General features: G+C 44.0%; 1 protein-coding gene across 1 annotated transcript in view; it reads left to right on the top strand.

The window, feature by feature from the left end:
* The window catches only part of LOC147711078 (arylacetamide deacetylase-like 4), a 122,956-nt gene that overhangs the window by 20,128 nt on the left and 86,875 nt on the right, over positions 1 to 15,953 (top strand). The window contains exon 2 of the mRNA XM_086921891.1: positions 10,934 to 11,159. Within this exon, the coding sequence (XP_086778017.1) occupies positions 10,934 to 11,159 (226 nt within the window). The remainder of the gene's footprint in view (positions 1 to 10,933; positions 11,160 to 15,953) is intronic.

The raw sequence follows: 15,953 nt of genomic DNA, 5'->3' as shown, positions 1-15,953 counted from the left end.
GGACGTGGCTGGCAAGCATGTGTCTGCTGAGACACTAGAATGTGTCCAGCACAAAACTACGTTCATCCCAAACTTTATTAAAACAAAACAAAGTTCAACCTATGGAAACAAACTATACCCATGAGACACCACACAGTCTCTTTGGGCCCGATTCACAGAATGAACTTAAGACTCAATCCTAAACTTACTACTGTTTTGGTATTCACAGATTGCACTTACTACTTTTGGTATTCACAGAATGAACTTACTACTTTTGGCATTCACAGAATGCACTTACTACTTTTGGTATTCACAGAATGAATTTACTCATTTCGGTATTCACAGAAGTTAGGACTCCTAACTTTAGGACTCCTAAATGCCTTCTGTGAATACCGAAAGTCCTAAAATTACGTTTTTTCTCAATTTAGTAGTAGTAAAGTTAGGACTACTAACTTTAGGATGCCTAAATGCCTTCTGTGAATACCAAAAGTCTTAAAATTAGGATTTTTCTCAATTTAGTAGTAGTAATTACTACTAAATTGAGAAAAATCCTAATTTTAAGAATTTTGGTATTCACAGAAGGCATTTAGGCGTCCTAAAGTTATTAGTTGGGATAAGAGGAAGCGTCACCCTCCCCTAGGCCTCCAGACACCATCCCTGAAAGGCCCAGGGAGGGTGGCTTCCCATGGAACATAATTGCAAGGCAACACCTTTCTTTGAAATGGATCGCCAGGGAAACAACAGGGCACACCACCAGTGCGGGCCCCATGCTGGGCTGAGTGCAAGGCCCTGGCCAGCGGCCCAGACTACCAATGCCTAGTGCCGGCCCTGCATTAGATGGCAGCCTCGCAAGAAACACCTTGCTCCTTGAGATTTATAATTATTTTACAAATTTAGCTTGGAGTTCAGGGGAAGCAAGAGAGCTGCCAAAAGTACCCAGAATGCTGCCCTCTGTATACAATGCACTTTTTCCACTTCTCGCATTGATCGCGTGGTCTCGTGAAGAACACAACTTTCCATTGGTATTTTTCTGAAGCAGTTTCCATACTACCGTTAGGTGGCAGGCTATATGTATCAAATGGTAATAGAAATCAGCCAAGTCACACTAAATCGAAGTTTATCCATTCTGTATCCACTTGGTGGCGCTATTGCATTACTATTGCTCATTGGTGATTGTTATCCGGTGAAAACCCTGAATGTTCTTGAGGACCAGCAATACTTACAAACTATTTACCAAGGGGTCCAATTTGGTTTTGGGAAGAAAATATTAATGTAATATAAGATTGAAAGCATAACTAACTACCTGTGCTCTCTTGTGAAAGCAAATTAAAGCAAAATAGCGAGCAGGTTTTTCATTGACTAGACATCACCATATAAATTGAAGCATAGTTCATACCCGCAAAAAATAAATCTTAATATATCTATATATCCTTACGACCAGAAAGAATCTGATTGACGTAACAATATATTATTTTTGTAAATTGTCCATTGTGGCCCCAAAAAATAAAAATAAAATACAGAGAGAAAGGTTGACACCCATTTCTTTTTATTTTCCTCATTATTTTATTCTTTTTTCGACTATTGAGCGAGCTATATAAAAGCCCTCTTGCTGGATTAGAAATGTTTTCTAGTTTCTAGACACATAGCTTTGGTGTTCACCCATGGTTTCTCTCACAAGTTGCAGGTATAAGCAACAGAAAATCGGAGAAATTGACTTTTAATTTATAACATGGAAAATCTGTAGTAAAAATGTATCTCAAAGCAGAGAAGATGGTGAACTTAGCACAGCAAACCGTGATTTCTTGCACAGCACCCCCCCCCCCCAATCTACCGCCCCCCCAAAAAAAATAATTGCTGTATGTTCGTTTTCTTATATAGCTTAAATGTGATGTGCTTCAAACATCAGAAAAGGGACTACACATTGGAATAGGAAACATCTCAGCAGCTGAGGGGTTTACGTTAACATTCATTAAATGGTTCCGGGGAGCTCTCGGGCTTCTTTTGGCTGTGGCAGAAGATTGGAGCTGGGACAACAACCTCTCTACAGGAGATATTGTGAAGGTCCTTACTTGAAAAAGGGTCTTAGTACTGGCCTATCTGCTTGCCTCTTTGTTTCATGTGAAGAGATGAAAGCTGAAATGCTTGAAAACACAAATACGAGCGAGCCCGACCTGCCAACGATAAAGTAAATAAAAGTCGTTCTGCATCCAGATGAGATAAGTGCTCCAACCCTCTGTGGCTTCGGTCAATACAGATATTTGAGAGGGACAGAGCAGCAGAACAGGTCGTTCAAACTCAACCTGTTTTGAAATCCATTAACGAAACCTAGCTCCACCTGTTTAGCTTATCATAAACACAGCAGTTATTTGCTCAGTGTACATGCCACTCTCACGAACAAAGGCTCAATCGATTTCCCTTCTGGCTTATCTTATTTGAATTGTTTTCGTTCTCCACGCTTTTGTGCCCTATCGAGTTCCTATCTGAACGCGGCTGGTATCGACCCCATACCCCATAAGGATTTAGACTCAAGCAGAATCTGTTGTATCAGGAGTCATTTAAAGAGTTTAAGGTAATGTGTGTGTTTGATCTGGCATCATCATTTACAATACCAATAGCTCAAACTTTACTAATGCGAGAACTATTGCATTGCAAATGCTTTCTCTAATGTGCTGTGTCTGCGTCTGCTGATCTCTGCCCTGCTGAGGACAAGGACTGAACCCATCTCACTTGAAACCACAGTGATTCCAAGGGTTTGCTCGCTTGCCCCCTGTTCTGAAGTCTCAGGGCCATCAAAGACTTCAATGCCGACACAGGAGCTGATCGACATCGCTTTGTTGGACTGCGCAGCTCAGTGACGACAGACAGCGTGGCTCAATGATTACACAGTGCCTGCATCTTAAAGGGGTTCATTGAAGAAGTCTTCATCATCATTGGCACTGACGCAGCGAGTCTTCGTGGCTGACACTTTCTCTATCCAGGTCCTTTTTCAGAAGGACCTGCGTGAGTCCTGTAGCCGGCCAGCCCTTCATAGTGCCGGCCTGAACTTTGGATTTATTCCAGTCCAGTGCGACCTCAAGTAACCCCTAAGCGCTATTTGCTTCTAAGCACTACTTTTTGATTTCTTCTTTAAAAACTCATAACTCCGGTTCTACATATTGGATTTTTGTCGTTTTGGTCTTGTTTGTCTCATAAAAATGTAATCAGAATTTTCTAAACCTATCAAAATTTATTTTATATGTGCACTTTGGAATGGCTGCAAAGTGGCCAGCCTAAAACAACACGTTTCGCGCCTTATGGTAAAATGAGGACTGTGTTTGTCATCAGTGGTAGAACATGCTGCATTGATGACGTTTTAGTTCAGAACCAAATTGATGTTTGTCCTACTGCATTGCTTACCTTTTACTATGGACACTGTTATATGTACTTCTGTGGTCCGTTGTTTGTGCTAAAGCAGGAGGGCATCTGGATTAAAATCCTGTTGTGCAATACCGGATAATTGTAGATTTTTTTTGTTTCTATTACTTTAGCTCTGTTGCCAATGGTTGCTCCTTCATTGGAATGGATGTTCTACATTTATATATATATTTTACCTATCTGATGCACCTACACCTTTTCCTGGAAGAGAAGCTGTCTGTAAAAATGCAAACTAATCATCTGAGGGTGTACTCTAAACTTCCAGTTAAAACTACTTCAGTGAGTGTCTAATAAAATGTGTATGACCTCCGAAAACGCCTCTGTGATGTTTATGATGCACAGCCAGACTACAGCAAGCCGGTTTATGATTTAAAAAAATATTTATTTACTATAGTTGTACTCGAAGATTGCCCACAAATTCTGATGTGGGGAGTTTCTGACATCCGCAATGGCTTGCCTCATGAAGTTAAAAATTAAGAGGTTCTTTCATGACCTGGCTCGTGGGTTTTTAGGAAAACTTTCATTGGTGCCCACTTGAACGATGGGCAGGCCTGTGTACTATGTCTGGTGACTCAGTGGACCAATGCGTCCAATGGTAATAGTGAGCTGTAGGGAGGAAACCAAAGTTGCCCTCGCCCTCATGGGTGTCCTCAAGCCCAATACAAAGTGCAAGGGTCTCGATGAAAGAGCAGTGCTGCAAGTTAGGCACGGTGTGTTTCAGATCTTTGGTAATCACATCTACTGCATAGTACCATGGCGAAGTGTGAGAACTGTAGAGGTAGCCCCACTGCAACCAGCACAATTTACATAATGTAGGTAACTTAATAGAGCCCGTGATGTTAATGGTATTCTGAATGTGAAAGTGGGAGATGTCTGTAAATGTAAATATTCTGCTATAAAGGTGCCTGCTCCCATCATCCAGGACTCCCTTCAATAATGAAGTCAAAAGAAAAACGTCAATGGATAGATTGTATCAGTCATATGTGGGCTTAGTTTTATGACTGAGAGAAGACCAGCATTGTGGGAGGAAGCTCACTTTTTGCAGGATCACCCCTCACTTTTAGTTCGATTTAGTGCTGGTTTACGGACTCTGAACACTGGTGCGCTGATGTCCAGCCCCCAGTGCATGTGCTCTGACCCTAAGGTACATGTGCAATTGGCTACTCCCTGATTGGCATATTTAAATTACCTAAAAGCCCCTACTGCTTGATACTCAGTTTTCCTTGGGCCTGTAAGTTGAATGTCACTAGTGGATTTTAGCTCCGTTTGTGCCACCAATACTGTGACAAAGTGAAAACATAACACTAGGCCTGACACTGGAGCCTAGCATGGCAAATAAGCTTTTTACCGGCCTTAATCTTTCTTTTTAATACTTATAAGTCACGCCTAGGTTAGGCCCTAACTGGCCATAGGGTACGTATTTAAAATGTAGGACATTTCACATGTGTACTTAAGTTGTACATATCCTGCTAGTAAAAATGTCTCAAGTCTTTTTTCACTGTGGTAAGGCTGGTTTCCCATAGATAAGCTCCAGGGGGTACATTAAACATCTCATAATGTGTAACTTCAGTTTGGGACTAGCTAGACCGATGATTCAAGGTCTCATTAATAGGAATTTAAAATCCAATTTGATGGCTAAGTCTGATTTTGAATTACTCTTTTGAAAATGGCACTTTTAGAAAGTTGGCATTTTCCTGCTCAAAGCGTCTAGTAGCACTTTCAAAGATATTCCTCATCTGTCACCAACAGCCTTCTGGTAGGTGCGAGTTGATATCGGGGAAAGGAACAAAAGGGCTTGGTTGGGAGGAGGTGTGAATTCCTCCTGTCACGATGGCCTGGGGAATGTGTTCACCAACTGTACAAACGTCAAAGGGACAGTCCCTGTCAAAGTCAAATGTAACCCACACCTAGGTCTGCCACTGCCAATGCCTAAGTAGCCAGAGTGGAACCCAATCCCAGTGGGGAGAACTGTCCCTGAACTGGTTCTGCAGGGGAAGTTCCTCTTTATCCTGGACACACACGAAGGGTGTGCCCATAGCTCTGACCCAGAGAAGAAAGGTTTTGACATCTGTGTTTTGGGCTGAGAAATGCACTATGGGATTGTTTAGTACCAAATCCCTAGGAAGAGATCTAGGAGTGGGTTAGGTTGACCATAGACATGTTACTCTTATCGGTTAGGGAGTTCTCCCCACCCAAAAATTCAAGAGTGGCATAAAAGTGGCACCCCTGGCTACCTTCCTCTGAACACTGCGAACCTATAGAAAACAAAATGGGTGCACCTGCTGAACAAAGGACTTGAACTTCGAAGAAGGTCTAAGCCTGCTGTTTTTACTGTGGAGAGAAACCCCAAGGGCTGGACCTGCCCCCACTAGAACCCAGGGCAGTAGACCGGTCTACAAGGGCTTGTTGCTAGCCACATGTTGGGCTCCTGAAACACAAAAGCTGCAAGAAGCCTGAAACAAAGAAGTGTCTAGCTGACCCGTTCTAACGGGATTGAGTCCTAACTCATAGGATGACTCCCAAAAGCTCATGAAACCTTGTCTGGTGTTAGAATGGTCTCCACCCACGCCCCCTCAAGATTTTAACAGTGGACACAGCTAAACCTTTTCTGAACTTTTGTATAAAAGAACCAGAGGCGACCATGGGACCGCCGCTGAACAGCAGGCACTGTTGTCGCATCACCAGTATGATTCAAATTGTTTATTTGCCCCACGGAAATCAGTTCTACTTCCAGAAAAGTTACTGAGTTACAACGTGAAGGATTTCACCAGCACAAGTGCCTCGTAGAATCCCACTTTCGTCAAGCCCCCGTCAAACTCAGCCAGCAGCTCGCTCCACCATTGAGAAAGTTCCTCCAGAAAAAAAGACCAAGTCAGAAGGTTAATTTTTTACTGGGACAAACCTGGTCCCTGTATCAGTCTTGCACTCCATCATGGTCCACCTTAACTTTTGACTTTGACCCAGTCTAGTGGGACCATATGCCTGTGGTTGGTGCTTTGCTCTTTGTGGTGCTAGGAAACTTTTTAAAGCTTCTAAAAATCATTTTTCCAATCCCCTTCATGAGATTTTGGTCATTGAGGGTCTTAATAAAGATAAAAATCTATCCTATTTTTATAAATCTGAATTGGATTTTTACTGTCAAGTTTCTTACTCATTAACTGCTTTGGTACTGACAAATGCTTTACACTTGTTTTTCCTTTTGGTTGTTCCCGAATGCTCTATGCCACAACTACCAAGGAGTGAGATAATGTTTAAATTAAAGTAACCTAAGTGCACCTGATACAGAATAGTGACATTATTACTTGAGAGATCTCACAACCACCCCAACTAATAATCTATTTCCTCACACATTATATATACATTGTTTGGAGCTAGAGAGGTAAAAAAATGTGTGCCTGGATTAAAGAGAAGTTAATGAGTTATATGAGTACGAATAAATAAGAAGTGTATATTAACTTCTTCGCTGCGGCGGCTATTCCTCCGCAGCGCTAAGGGGGCGGGGGGGGGGCCACGCGGCGCGCCCATGCTGGTGACGGAACCGCACCGTCACCAGCCTCGGTTGAGCTGTGCTCATGACGGAGCGGTTCCGTCATGGCCTCGCCCGCTCAATAGAATGCACCGCGCAGGCGCGAAATCAGCGCCGAGCGGGCCATGACGGAACTGCTCCGTCATCAGCACAGCGCTACCACGGCTGATGACGGAGCGGTTCCGTCATCAGCTCTGAAGGGGTTAAGAAACTTTATTTATATTTTGATTCCAAATTACACGATTGTGGAGATCAAATATTTTGGTAGGAACTCACTGTCACTGTGTTTAAAGCAGTGGTTCTCAACCGGCGGTCCGGGAACCCCAGGGACTGGTGAAGCCTATTAAGGGGGGTGGGCGCGACTGCTTAGAAAACAAAATAGTATTAACAGATTAATAACATGTATAGAAATAGAGAAGCAAAGACCTGCCAACTCACACAGTGGTCTAATATGTCATACGATATAGGCTCCCTTCTTCACATGGTCACCTGGTGAGTAGCCAATGTCACATGGTGACAGGGAAAACGGCTGGAACCCACCTCACAATAGTGCTTTTAATCTGTTTTTGTTGGATCCGAACTGCTGGTGTCCATTAATGGGTGCGAAAACACCTCCAGACATTCGCTGCAGTATCCTCAGCAAGCTTTTTTATTTTATTGGTGGGATTTTTAAAGTATGTGGGAAACGACGAGGGAATGCTTCCTAGAGAGAAAGTGCCCGGAACAAGGCCTGCTCCATCGAAGGTCCCGCCCCTTCCTCACACTGTGAAATTTTTTAATGTTTTATTAGGTTGGCAGGTCTGGAAGCAAATTATCAAACATTCTTTAACTGTGAAGGAATTTGAAATTGGAGGTTAAACATTAAGATAGTGGGGAGATTGATTTGTGCGAACAGTGCGAGTGCATTAAACATAATTTAGTATGGATGATGAGTGGCCTCAATCGAATTTAGAGAAGCTCCAAACTTCCCATTAATATTCAAATTGTGTTTTTGAAAAAGTATATTTGTAAAAAAAACATTTTTTTACAATTTGTGTATTTGTTTGATAAATGCTTTTTATGTATTTTTTGTGTGTTGTTTTGCGCTTCAGATCATCGATAAAGGTTAGGCCTGGGTACATGGCTTCCAGTAATGACTCAATGTAGGTCCTTGTATTCCAATAATAATCCGATGGGGGCCCCAGGTTCCAGTAATGATGAAATGGGGGCCCACTGAAGTAAAAATGTTAAGAGCCACTGGTTTAAGGGATTAGTGTTTGCAGCCTAGTCTGGCAATCATTTGGAAGAACATTCAGGATCAGTCATGAAAGCTGAAGCAGTGTGTTAGGAGTCCTACCTTAAAGGGGGGGTTAATGTTGCAGGAAGCTCTGGTTATTGCTAAGCAAGTGGAACATAGATTGGAAAGCCTGTAGAGGAAATAATTTGTTTCTGGTAAAGCTGTAAATGTGGAGCTACAGGCTAATTCTAGTAAAATGTGTGGATCCCAAGATGCAAGCAAAAAACACCAGGAGTGTTGCAGAGAAATTGAATAATAATGTTGTTGCCTGCAGGCTAAGGAAAAGGTAGATCAGTTTACAACATCTGGCCACTTCCAAAGATTTTTCTGCTTGTTGGATATTTTATACAAATTTGGAGAAGAATGATGAGATCTTGTGTAAGAGTCCTGAAGTTTGATACTCTTGGTAGTTGGCAAAGCCAAATCTACCTGTGAGTAGATAATAACAGCCTTTTTAGTGGCCATTACCTCTGCGAGAAGGGTGAGCGAACTGCAGACACTGTTATCACAGCCTCCAAACCTGACAGTTTTTCAGGACAAAGAGCTACTAGGAACTAGGGAATACTTTTTGCCCAAGGTTGTAACTCCCTTCCATCTGAGACAGTCCGTTACTCTTCCCACTTTCTATGCACCTTTGCACCCTTCCAAAGAAAAGGAGCGTCTGCATCGTCTGGACCCAAAAAGATCTACCTTGTTCGCACTAAAGAGTTCCGGGTGGATAACCAACTCTTAGTAGGGCACGTGTGAGCCAAGAAGGGGCGTGCTGTTCAGAAGAGGACTATCTCCCATTGGCTTATCCTCTGTATAAAGATTTGTTACGCCTTGGCAAAGAACCAGCCTCCCGAAGGCCTTGGGCCAATTCTACCAGGGTGAAGGCAGCCACCACAGCCCTCCAGTGGGAGGTTCCAATTGCAGATATCTGCCAAGCGGCCACGTGGGCATCTCTGCACACGTTTGCCAGACACTATTGCCTTGATTCTCAGGTTCGCAGAGAGGGCTTGTTTGGCCACTCTGTTCTGCAGGATTTTTTGGTCTAAAACTTTCTGCAGTCTCCCCTATGGCGGAGGTATTGCTTGGGTATCTGTTCAAAGGTAAGGAATCTGCTGCCAGATGTCTCTGTCAGATGAACAAGTTTCTTACCTTTGGTAACGCCTTCTCTGGTAGTGACATGATCTAGCCGCAGATTCCTTACCATCCCACCCATCCTTCCCGCATGCTAAATTGTTGTTAGTGTCAGGGCTGTTTCCTTTCAGGGCCCTAGCTGTCTTCTTAACACATCATGGTCATTAATTTCATGGCTCCGCACTTTTGGCGTGTAAAGTCGTGAAAAGTACTGACGTCAGGGCGCCAGAGTGGCAGGGTATATTGACGATGCAAACGTCATTAAAACAGCTGACACGACTCCGAAGATGTCACGCGGAGTTGACCAACGCCGCCTACCGGCACGCAGGGGTTTAGCTAAGAAAAAAATCTTCCAGATCCAACCTGACGCCTGGAAGTTCAAAGGTAAGGAATCTGCGGCTAGATCATGTCTCTACCAGATAAGACATTACCTGAAGGTAAGTAACTTGTTCTTTGGGACTGCTTAGAATTGTCTGTGAGTCTGGCTACCTTGTGTCTGTATTAAAGGCAGTTGCTGGAATTCATTCCCAAATAATACTTTGCTCAAAATGTTATTATTGACTACTACATATTCTATTTGTGTGCAGGCCTTTAATCACATAGGAGCTTTTGGCTATCTGAATTATTGAAAGCAAATGATATCCGCACTGAAAAATGCAGCTGCAACAGTAATCACTAGCAAGCATTATGCATATTTGAAAACTTTCTTGACATCTCTGTAAAGATAAATAGAGGCAAAAGCAATAGTTTTGATGTTTGATATTATTACCATTGACTGCCTTTTAATTGCTGTAAATGATGGACCTGTTTCAAACGTGTTTCATTTTTAAATAACGATGCGTTATCTTGATTGTGATGATTTTAATAAATTTTACAATAAAATATTTACTGAATGCCCTTTAATACCATAGCTAGCTTTACATTATGTGCCAGGTGAGACACTCTAGGCCTAATTTATGTGTTGCTGAAAAGGGTACTCCTTCGCAATGGCGACAGAGAATCCTTTCCGCCAACATAATGGCCTACCCGATTTACATGTGGGTGGCCCTTGGTGTAACAACAGCAAAGACTACACCAGCTCCGCCGTGGTTACACCCCACGACAGCCCGAGGGACTAAGGGCCATCAAAGGTTGACCAGTATGTCCGCCCACATAATTTAGATGGGTGGACATGCAGATCAGTTTTAACTGACAGGAAAACCCTAGTAGTAAACGGCAGTGAAAAGTGCAAAAATGATCCACTCAAGAGTTAAAGGTGGGGCATTGTTTTTTATTTTCAAAAATAAAATCCCACGTAGGGATTTTCTTTTTGAAAATAAAACATAATAGTAGGTTTCCTGTATGTGTCTGTCATATTTGATAGAGCCGTATGACGAAGTTACAATACTTTTGCAGAAACTGCTTTAAAAACTTTTCTTGTCAATGCTTTAAATGCACGACCAACATTTCAAAAGGTTTGGCAGTTAGGACCTCTGGGATGGCGACTAAATAATTTACTATGTCACCCTGGCAGAGAACGGCTGCTAGATATTAAACCGGGCCCTCTGTCCCTTACTATCTCTGCCTATCTGTCTGTCTCTCTCTAACATTGTATCTTTTCTTTTTTAAATCAATAGGCTAAGATTTTGGAAAATCTAGGTGTTTGCAGCCAAGTCACCTTTACTCGATACGTAAGAGAACAACTCTTACGAAAAAATGTGGGCAAGGACTCCAAACTCTTCATCAAAGACTTGCAGTTTGATGAGATCCCAGTGAGAGTTTACCAACCTAAATCACCATCCTCTGGTGGACGGAAAGGAATCATGTTCTTTCATGGAGGTGGCTGGATGTTTGGAAGCATAGGTAAGATAGACTATAACAATAACACCTACGTAATAAAAAAGCTCTAAAAGTTATGCCCTATGAATCCCCCATCCGGTATTGCGGCGGGTATGAAGTAAAATGTTGTCATCTGGTCATTTTTACAAAATTGATTTTATGTGCTTACCCTATGATGGTTCCATTATTTGTGGAAGTATGTTCCTGACATGCACAATAACTTGTGTACCTGCGAGCGTGAACAAAGGGCCCTATTCAAAAAGGCAATTTGGATTATGTGTAGTGGTACTTCTCCAGTACTGTTTTATATACTCTTATGTGCAGTGGTGGCTCGCAGGGGAAGGGCGGCGAGGCGGGGAGGGGCAGAGTGGGAGGGTAGTGGATTTGGACATATGACGGGCAGGTGTAAGGTAAGTAAATAAATAAATAAATAAATACAACTATTTACCTGGCGCTCGCTGCATCGCCGAGTTAGCGATGCAGCAAGCGCAAGGTAAATAGTTTTATTTATTCATTTACTTACCTTACTCCTGCTCGTTGTATGTCCGACACCAGTACGCCCCACCCTCCTCCACCATGCCTCACTACCCACAGCACTCCCTCTGCGAGCCGCCACTGCTTACATACCTTTGTGAATTTGCCATAACATTTCTAAAATGGGAATATTCATATACAATTGATTGAAATATGGAGGACCGTTCCCCTTTTTGCATGTTTACTAAAATGTTGTTGGACATTTCGAGACGAATGTCAAAGACATGTCATATGTTAAAGCCCCCACCCGTACTACCTCTTATACTGGCAAAGGCTTTTTCTGACTTAGCTCAACAGTGTCTTTTTATGGTTCCTGTAAACAGTTCATAAAAGACATTCATTGATATTGGTTATTTAAGAAACCATCCACTTTAAGAAAGCTTCATGTTTATGTATATGAGTAATGCTCCAACCAGGGCATACTTTAGTAGTAAATACATCTTTATTGCTTGAATAATAATAACCATTGTAATGTAATACATAATAAAGCACGTATGCAAAACACATAAAATCGACCCATCATCATGATTTCATAACAATAGGATAATTTAAAACCCATTTAAAATTGTAAGAACTTATGTTGCTTCGAAGGGACTAAATATAAGGTCTAGGGTGCAGTGCGACCATTAATATAGAATAAAAACATGAAAGTGATAGTTCAATTTGTAAAATCCATTTTCTAAAAATTCATAAACGAATGCTAACAATAATGTGTAGGCCTAAAACCGGTGATCGTTATGGGTGAGGAGTACGAGTGGCCAATTACGATGTTATCACAATGTTTGGGGTAACGTGAATCAAAATTAAAGTGCAAATACTCCCTCCTTCAAGAATTTAGACATAATTCTGGGAAATTAAGGATACAGCAGAAGATCTAAGAATGTAAATACTTATTTAGCAAATTCTCCAACAGCCACCCCCCCCCCATCCCCCCCAGCAGCTAGATCCTTAATCGTCGTCATGGGTCAAAAGGGGGTGCAGCACAGACCACAGACTAGCTTATTGGTGTAAAAAAGTCTGTTTTATTGGAAACAGGTGCACCTTACATCCAAATTCCCTTGGCCTGTGCCGTACAAAACTAAACCTCACTAAATATTATTAGTCTACTTTACCCCACACCCCTTCCCCTAAAAAGATTCCCCCCTGCAACAGTTCTAACCTCAAACTTGCAATTCCTAACTTCTCTTCACCTATCTATCTACATAAACTTCCTATAAGCTTTCCCCTTCCTGCATGCTCCTGGAGTGACCTTCCCTACTAATGAAACTGTAACTGTACACCGCTGTACTAACCATTACCCAGGAAAAACGCCCCCAAATAACCAGTATGATTCACACCAGCACCTGCTTCCAGCGACCACCCCAAATACAAAATCCCCCCCCCGATGCACCTGTTCCCAATGAAAACTACCGTAAGTAAAAAGATAAAAAACACAAAACAGCTAACCAACAAAACCCCCCTTCTGGAATCCGCAAAAACGCCAGCCACATCTCTTTTGGGAGGGCGGAGGTTAAAAACCTCAAACCCACGGACCTCCCCACGGCTATCGTGTCACCAACCACCAAAATGGTGGCCCGTGACATAAGATGGCCAGCTATATAATAGCCTCAGCCCAAAAGTAGCCAAAAACCAGCCCAGGGAGCCCAAAGAGCCTAAACCGCTCACTGAGTCCTGGCTCCCCCACCCCACAACTCCCCTGGCGGGGCAGGCCTCCTGGTGGTTGCCCCCCCCCAAACCCCTATTGGGCCAAAAGGGGGTGCAGCACAGACCACAGACTAGCTTATTGGTGTGAAAAAGGCCACTTTATTGGAAACAGGTGCACCTTACATCCAAATTCCCTTATCCTGTGCCGTGCAAAACTAAACCTCACTAAATATTGTCAGCCTACTTTACCCATCACCCCCTCCCCTAAAAAGGTTACCCCTAAAAAGGTTACCCCTGCAACAGTTCTAACACCAAACTTGCAATTCCTAACTTCTCTTCACCTATCTATCTACATAAACTTCCTATGCTCTTACCCCTTCCTGCATGCTCCGAAGTGACCTTCACAACCAATAAAACTGTAACTGTACACCGCTGTAGAAGCCATTACCCAGGAATAAACGCCACTCGAAAAAGACAGCTTCCCTGACTTTTTCGACCCCCCCCCCCCCAAACTAGGGCTAATGTCGCTTCGGGTACCTGCATACACCTACCGACCTGTCCAAAGCCTCCTTAAGCTGAATTATGTACAGTTCCATACCATAGCGGGACAGATGAACCCCATCTTTCCAAAATAACTACACCTGCATAACGCAGCTCCGAATGCTCCAGCCTTCTAAACTCCTCCCTATCGCAAAAAATGTTCCTATCCCTATTAATCTTTCGATGAGCCCTATGTATGGCCGCCGGCCGCTCCGCCCCCCTCCAACATCTCCTGGGTATAAATTCGGACCATATGACATGACAATTGGACCACTGCCTCCGAGTCTCCAACAAATCCTGCTTCATCTGTTTCAACAAAGCTAAACCCTTGCATTGCACCAAATCATTCTACCCCAAGTGAATGGTCAATACATCTGGACAAACTCCACCCCTAACTAACTTGTTCAGTGCCGGAAACAATTCATGCCACCTCATGCATCCTTTCCCTTGCCAATAACAACGAAACAACCTAGGATCCAATTCTAAATTTAAACTTTTGTGTTTGTCCCATTTGTAACGTTCCGATCGCTTCACAAAATAATCTCCTATGATGACTATATGTACAATCCTTCCACGGCCGGCCCATTACCGCACCTGCAAAGACATATTTGTGAGAAACATGGAAGGAAATTCACCCTTCCCCCTCACCCACGCCCCGCATCCTGAAGTAGGTTTTATAACAGTCCGATTTCCAACGCCCCAGGCGCATAAGATCGTCCCTCCCCCACCCCTTCTTCGCTGCACCCGTCGCTGCACCTATGCGAAAAGAGTGCGTCACAAATAATCCAGGGTTCTCACCCATGTCTTGAAGGGTGCGCCTCAGTACCCAAAGTAAATGGGCTGCCGTCACCCTGCCGCCCACCTCCCGGCGGAAAACCTCCCAGCCTCTAGACTCGGCCTTGCTGCTAGAGTCCTGCACCATGCCGCGGGGCACATCGTCTGATCCACCACAGGTCCCATACCCACCCACTTCCCCGCTCCCCATTGGTCCGTCTTCGAGCACCGCAAAAGAACTGCCACCTCCCTGCCCCACAATTCCACCTCCCCCCACCGTACCCCCTGTTTTCCCCTCGTTCCCAGGAGCTCCGAAACCCTAAAAGCCCCGAATTCGATCCACAACATTAAGGTGGAAAACCGCACTGCTTTTTCGCCGTTGTGGCTTATCTGCAGCATGCGACGTATCATGCCCCTCAGCATACCCGCTGTTATAGGCCGGCGCTGCTGAGCATTAGCGCCACGCTCCCTTGCCCAACCTTCCATTAAGCGCATGCCCAATTAACCCGCCTATGGCGCATAGCCCCACCACGTTTCCCCCATAAAAGCGATGGCTGACAGCTTGCCTGCAATTGTCACTTTGGACAGACCCTTGTCCATCATCGATTGAATAAATTGTACCACCTGTTCGCCCGCACCCATAACCTGGCATGTCACAACGCGCCACTGTCCAGGAACTCCTGCCAAGCCTGCTCATACGCCCTCCACGTGAAGGTGGCCACTGACCCTCTTACCAGTTGAATGACCCTTTTTCTCCTTCAGACCACAGCCCCAATGGCACTGGTGTCCTGTGTTCGTCCACCTCCGTGGCTGGCCCATTGAACCTCTGCCACTGCGAACGAGACAAAGCATCCGCAATGTTATTTTTCCACCCCTGGCACATGCCTGGCTTGAAACAAAATATCCTGTTCCAAACATAGCAATATAAACACTCTCAATAACTTGAGCACCTGCGACTCCCTGGCTAACTGCCTGTTCACGACCTGTACTACAGGCATATTATCCACCTTGAAGATCACTTTCTTGTGTGCCAACTCCCGCGCCCACACGGACACCGCCACCACCAGGGGGAATTGTTCCAAAACGGCAATGCTCCATCCCCCATTCTTCCACTGTGATGGCCATTCCTCCGCACACCACCTCCCCTGCCAGTACAATCCAAAACCTCCTGCCCTGCCGCATCGGAGGAGATGGTCACGTGCCATTTCAGTCTTCCAGGGGGGCCATCGGGATACCATTAAAGCGTTCCACAAAAGCCTGCCACTTGTGCAGATCCTCTTTCGTGCCCGCCGACAAGAGCATGTGATGATGTGGCATAGTCAGGCC

The sequence above is a fragment of the Lissotriton vulgaris genome, chromosome 5 (assembly GCF_964263255.1).
Source record: "Lissotriton vulgaris chromosome 5, aLisVul1.2, whole genome shotgun sequence".
Lineage (NCBI taxonomy): Eukaryota > Metazoa > Chordata > Amphibia > Caudata > Salamandridae > Lissotriton > Lissotriton vulgaris.
Note: the sequence above shows the minus strand (reverse complement) of the source record. Positions and strands in the feature narration are given on the sequence as shown.